Genomic DNA, 6,636 nt, shown 5'->3' with positions numbered 1-6,636 from the left:
ATATCTCTGATCGATTGAAATTTCCACTATTCACTTGATATATTCATCCTTGATATTGCTCATATTCCTCTTTATGAACCATGTGTTCTTTGATTTGGCTTTGAACTTGGTTTCTATTAATAATGATTCTTAAGTATTTGAAGACGTTAGATGTTCTTTCTTGATTAGTTTGCACAAAACATGTACTCTTACCGTGCCACGTGATATGTATACTGATTATTCATTTATTTTTCATCTCTTTCGCCCTTTGTTTCAATTCTTTTTAAAACCAGATTTAATTATCCATCTTTATCATTATATGTACACTTCTTCATAAATTCTGACATTTCAATTTGACATTGAATTTGTTCTAATTCAATGCAAAATTCTTAATTCGTAAGCGATTTGAAACCTTAAGAGTTACGATTCGTAGCAAGCTGATTATGCGATTGATCCTTCTGCTCCGCATCCTGAAACTCATGCACTTGCTGCTTAGATTACAACCCTTAACTTTGTGTTCCTCTACATGAATGATATAATCTCTCGATAAAATTTCGAACTTATTTTAATGTATCAATTTTTGAAGACGAAATTTTTTATAAGTGGGGTAGGATGTAAGACCCTGAATTTTTTTAAAATTAAATAATTAGCTATTTATGAGCTAATATATTATATTAAAGTTTAATTTAATTAGTATATGAATCCCGTTTCCTTTTCTTTTCTCCACCGAAACCAAGAGACAAAAGAAAAAAAAAAAAAGAAGAGAAACATGCTTATATGTATATTAATAACCTAATCATGACGCCTAATCATTTCATTTAATAACTAATGACACCTAAGCTTCTTCATATGTAACATTTTCTCCTAAAATCATGATTTAGCAATACCTATCATCCTTGCATGCTTTATTTTTCGATATCATCCTTGCATGCTTTATTTTTCGATAAGGCAGGAGAGAAAGAACCGAGAAAGAGAAAGGAGAAATCGTGAACTTTCTTAGAGCTTTCGAGCTCGATTTTTTGTAATCTATAACTTCAATAAAAAATTTAATTCGATAAAAGTATTTGTATTTTCTTTTTTTACGTGTTAGCGTCATTTTTGTTCGGTGAAAGCTGACGGTGACGTAGCTCCTTTTTTCTTTGAGTTCGACCAATTAGAATTCTAGGAAGTACAGGCGATTTTTGACGTTTTTCTCTTCAGCAGCTCGGTCAGAAAGCTTTTCCGGAGTCTCGAGTATTTTAATTTCGTACGGAGGTAGGATTTCGGTAAATTCTCACCGATTAAATTTGTGTTGGATAAGTGAATGGTTATTGTGATTATTGACGTTGTCACCGTTATTCTAAATACTAGAATTATTGCATGTCACGATTAGAGTTGCGATTGTTGCTGCGGATAATGGATAAAGCTGTGGTTGCGGCTACCGCTGGGTGCGAGCCGAGAGAAAATGGTTTCTTTAAGGCGTTTAGTTTATGGGTTCGACAATCGAGGTAGGGGATTTATTTTAAAATTAATCTTTTAAATTTATGAATGCCATTGAAGTCTAGTGAGTAATTGCAAATAATTTGTAAATGTCTTACGTGATTAATTGATGAACTGGTTGAGTTGTGGCTGTGAAAGGTGATTAAATTAGAGTTATTTGGTAAATTGAAAGATGATGAGTTAGTTATTGAAGAAATTGTTGTACTGATAGTTGTTGAATGGAGTTGGATTTGAATTTGGTTTTGGAAGTTAGGAATCTGGGGGATCCTGCATGGGTGGTAAAGTCCAATTTTAAGGGAAGATGCTGTCCAAATTTTTGTAAAAAGTATACGAAAAAGTGTTTTTGTTTTGAAAACCTAATTTAAATATGTATTTACATTAAGAAGCGAACTTTATATTAAAAACTTGATTTACAGGCTTATTTTGAGAAATGATTTTGAAATTGAACCTGGTTAGCTTTCAGGGTTATAAAATGATTTGGCATTGGATTTAGATTGTCGGATTTATCAGGAAAGATATTTGAGGATCAAAAATGATTTTGTTGGGACCCTTGAAGGATGGCAAAACCCGAATTTTAGAGAAAATGCTGTAGAAATTTTTATAAAACTTCGAGGCTTTGCTTAAAGTGTTAATCAAAAGAGAATTTAATTTAAAAATCATTCTATTTGGCTTTCAATTTATCAGGAAAAGAGTTATGTGTTAAGTTTATTCTATTGAGAAAAGTTTCTTGTTTAAGTAATAACTTGTCCAATTTATTAAGGAAAGGAATTTTTTTTATTAAATATTAAAGAAGTTTGGTTGCCTAAAAACTAGTGTTTTGAGGTATGATAAGTGAAGGAATATGTGGTGATGCGAAGGTGTGAATAATAATAAGGTGATGCGGAGGTATGTATAGTTAAGCGGTGATGCGGAGGTATGAGTATGTAATTGGTGATGTGGAGGAATATTGAAAAGTCAATGAATGAAATAAATAACTGAAGTAGATTATGATTCATGAAAATGAAATGTGAATGGGCCTTGTGCCAAATTGCTAATGCGAAAGGGCCCGCCTAACAGATAGCCTGAGATTGCTAATGCGGGAATGTTCGCCTAATTGATAACACTGTTCCTTACTGTAATACACATTAAAATGTTATTATAATGAGGCCTAATTGACACGGGTAACCGTGATGCCAAGGTGTCTAATTGACACAGTAAAGGGACCATATTTGGAGTTCACTTCGAGTAACGTCGGGTTGCGGGTAGACAACCGACGCATGAGCTCATGGCCTGCTTAGGATAGACATGCATCATATTGATTGCGCATTTGCATTTGGTCTTGTTTTGCTTGTTATATTTTCTCTGTAATTGTGCTGCTTGACTTGTTTGTTTTATTGTAATTTGTTTGTTTGTTGATCTGTTTCTTGTGCTATTGTTTCTCTGTGATTGGGAACTGAGAACTAGTGCTTTGTTCTCACCCCAAAATCTTTCACCCTTTCAGCGACACAGGTTCGGAGACTCAGTTTGAAGCTGTGGGTGATTATGAGTTTTATTTAAGTTAAGTCTATGTGTTGAGTTGCTTTCATAGAATTTCCTCGCCCTTATTACTTTAAGTTTTTATTTTATTCAGAGGGATAGGAGTTATAACTGAGTCTTATTTGAAATCTTTTGTATAATATTTATCATTATTAATAGTTATGTAATTATTATTACTTGTGTTTGTTGATGAATAATTTTCATTGATGAGAAACAAAAGTTTTCGGCTTTTTCCTAAAAATTGAAATGCGAAATCGAATTAAAGGCTCAGTATTAAATAGTAAATACGAAAAACAAGTACTGCATTTTTGGTGACTCTTGTGTAAATTTGCAAGCCAAAAGCTGCATTGATAACTACAGTCCTGTTGGTAACTTTTGCCAAAACCTGCACTCTAATTCTAACCCCTCTTCTGCTAACTAATTCAGGTCATCCTAACACCTCCTCTACTAATTCAGGTCCACTCTCCAATTTAACCACTCAAAGGAAATCTCTAGCCCTTCTTACAAATGTCTCAGCTGATCTCACCATCACAATGCACACTAACAGTAGCTCTTGCCAAAATCTGCACTCTAATCCTAACCCCTCTTCTGCCACTTCAGGTCATCCTAACCCCTTCTCTACTAATTCAGGTCCACCTTGCAATTTGACCACTCAAAACAAACCTTTACCCTTTCTTACAAATGACTCAGCTGATCTCACCACCATAGTGCACACTAACTCCAACACAGACCATTCCTACACTAGTCAACCAGCAACATCAAAAACCTCTAAAACCAACAGCACCTCACCAATAGCTCCAGTTCCTAAAATCCAATCCCAAAGTCCCTCTTGACCTTTGGCACAAGAGACTTGGTCACCCCTCTGACTATATCACCAAAATCATACTTAAAAGCCAAAATATTCCCTTCACTCAAACTACCAACAGCTCCTATCACCCCTGTCTCAACAACAAACTTCACCAGCTCATTTTCCTTCCCTTCCAAACCAAATACTCCCAACCTTTAGAATTGGTATTTTCTGACCTTTGGGGCCATTCTTCCCAACCCAGCAAATTTGGCTTTAGGTACTACACTTGCTTCATTGATACCTACAGTAGGTATACCTGCACTTACCTTCTCAAAACCAAAAGCCAAACCTTTCAAGCTTTTCTTCAATATAAAGCCATGATTGAAACCAGAACCGGCCAAAAAATGAAAGCTCTTCAAACAGATAATAGGGGGGATATCTGTCCAACTCCTTCAAACAGTACCTTAACCACCAAGGAATAACTCACAGACTTACTTGTCCACACACACATCAGCAAAATCAGTGTGTTGAGAGGAATCACATACACCTAATAGAAACCTTTCTCATCCTTCTTTCCCAGGCCTCTCTACCCCTCTCCTTTTGGGATGAAGTAGTTCTCACCTCAACCTACCTAATTAATAGACTCCCCACACTAGTTCTAAACCTAAAACCCCACTAGAAGTCCTTTTCAATATCACTTCCAACTATGCTGCCTTAAAATCTTTTGGCTGCTTGTGTTATTCCTGGCTCAAACCCTGCAACAAACACAAATTCAACCACCATTCTACAAAATGCATCTTCTTAGGGTATTCCTTTGATCATAAGGGCTACAAATACATGTCTCCTTTAGAAAAAGTATACATCACAAGGAATATTATCTTTGTGAACAAGAATTTTTCTATCCCACACTCTTCAACAACCAAAACCACCCCAACTTGTCTCACCAACCTACCACTATACCCCCCTGCTACCTACACCTTTCACCCTTATTGCATAGACACACATGATGCATCTCCCACTAATATTAATACTGTATCTATGTCACTAACTCCTTCACCTGTTGTTGCTGACACTGTTGATCTTGCAGATTCTGTCAAAATTGTTCCCTTGCAAGTGGTGATCGATCCAAATATTCAGTCTTTCAATGCTGCTTTACCTGCTGCTGCACCCTCCAATGCTGCTGCACCTCAACCTTTACCTTCCCAACCTGGCAGACCTACCCTTGCTTCCCAAAACAGGCATCTCATGCAAACTAGAAGCAAATGTGGAATATTCAAGCCAAAAGTTAATGCTGAAGTAAGTTCTGAACCAAGAACTGCTTGCAGCACACCAAAATCAATTGATGAGGCTCTAGCAACTTCTCACTGGAAAGAGGCTATGGAGGAAGAATACTCATCCCTAATGAAAAATTGAACTTGGCAACTAGTTGATCCCCCTCTGCACTCTGAGCCTATTGGCTGCAGATGGGTCTTCAAGGTAAAGAAGAATCCCGATGGAACAGTTCAGAAGTACAAGGCATGCCTTCTAGCCAAAGGCTTCCACCAAAAACAGGGAGTAGACTATGATAAGATCTTCAGTCATGTGGTTAGGCCAGCTTCAATTCGAGTTATGCTCAGTGTGGCTCTCATAAAAGGCTGGAAAATCCTTCAATTCAACTTCAACAATGCATTCCTCAATGGAGATCTTCATGAAACTGTGTACATGTAGCAGCCGGAAGGCTTCACATCCTCGAATCCTCATCAGCTTTGCAAGCTTCAAAGGTCCCTTTATAGCCTCAAGAAAGCTCCTCGAGCCTGGTTCACGAAACTCAGCTCTACCCTCCAAAAGTTTGGCTTTACAAGCACTCAATCCGACATCTCCTTGTTCACAAGATTTACCTCATCCCCATCCACTTATATTCTAGTGTATGTTGATGATATTCTGGTCATTAGAGATTTAGAAAATAAAATCAAAGAGCTTGTTCGTCAACTTCACAGCACCTTCTCCTTAAAAAAGCTGGGTGAAATGCACTACTTCCTTGGCATTGAAGTGACCAAGGCCTTAAATGGCTCAATTACCCTGAAGCAGACAAAGTATATCAAGGATCTTCTGAAAAGAGATGAAAAGAGCAATGTAAAACTTGTTCCCACCCCTATGATTGCATCACTAAAGCTATCTGCCTTTGGAGATAGTTCATTCAACAATCCGTCTTTGTACAGGTCCATTGTAGGTGGCTTACAATATGCCACAATCACGAGACTTGAAATCTCATTCTATGTGAATAAGGTGGCACAATTTCTTCACAACCCTCTTGAGTCCCACAGGAAGGCAATCAAAAGGATTCTTCGATACTTGGCAGGTATTGCACAATATGGTCTGAGATTCAGTAGGTCCACAAGCCTCAGAATCTACGATTTTTGCGACTCTGACTGGGCCAATGACGTTGACGACCGCAAATCAACCAATGGCTATGGTATCTATCTTGGATCAAATCTGGTTTCCAAGGCCAGTAGGAAGCAATCAGTAGTCTTAAAAAGCAGCCCAGAGGCATAATTTAGAGGAATAGCAGACGTTGTAAATGAAATTGTTTGGCTGCAAAACATGCTCACTGAGATTAGAATTTCCTGCTCCAACAAGCCTATGGTGTACTGTGATAACCAAAGTGCAGTTCTTCTCTCTGCGTGCCAATCCAATTCTCTACAACAAGTCAAAACATTCTGCACTCAACCAGTTACTTGTACGGGACTATGTCACAAGGAGGAAATCTTTATTTAGCACATTTCAGCTCATGATCAACTGGCTGATACCCTAACCAAACCTCTGTCAGTAGCAACCTTCCTCAAATTTAGAAGCCTGCTAAGAGTTTTTGATGCAAGGTCCTAGAAGGCCCTTGTCTT

The 6,636-nt window shown here is 37.5% G+C and overlaps 1 protein-coding gene across 1 annotated transcript; it reads left to right on the top strand.

Annotated features, from left to right (window-relative positions):
* LOC107627673 (uncharacterized mitochondrial protein AtMg00810-like) lies at positions 4,799–6,292 on the top strand. Its single transcript, XM_016330500.1, has 2 exons — positions 4,799–5,056; positions 5,468–6,292. Exons 1-2 carry the CDS (start codon positions 4,799–4,801, stop codon positions 6,290–6,292), a joined length of 1,083 nt encoding a protein of 360 aa, XP_016185986.1.

This window comes from Arachis ipaensis, chromosome B02 (assembly GCF_000816755.2).
Source record: "Arachis ipaensis cultivar K30076 chromosome B02, Araip1.1, whole genome shotgun sequence".
In the NCBI taxonomy this organism is placed as follows: domain Eukaryota; kingdom Viridiplantae; phylum Streptophyta; class Magnoliopsida; order Fabales; family Fabaceae; genus Arachis; species Arachis ipaensis.
Note: the sequence above shows the minus strand (reverse complement) of the source record. Positions and strands in the feature narration are given on the sequence as shown.

Bases quoted from the DNA above. Each gene is read 5' to 3' on its own strand.
- LOC107627673 (XM_016330500.1), top strand. From the start codon at position 4,799: ATGTCACTAACTCCTTCACCTGTTGTTGCTGACACTGTTGATCTTGCA. The intron at 5,057-5,467 runs GTAAGTTCTGAA...GTGTACATGTAG, and splicing joins AGCCAAAAGTTAATGCTGAA to CAGCCGGAAGGCTTCACATC.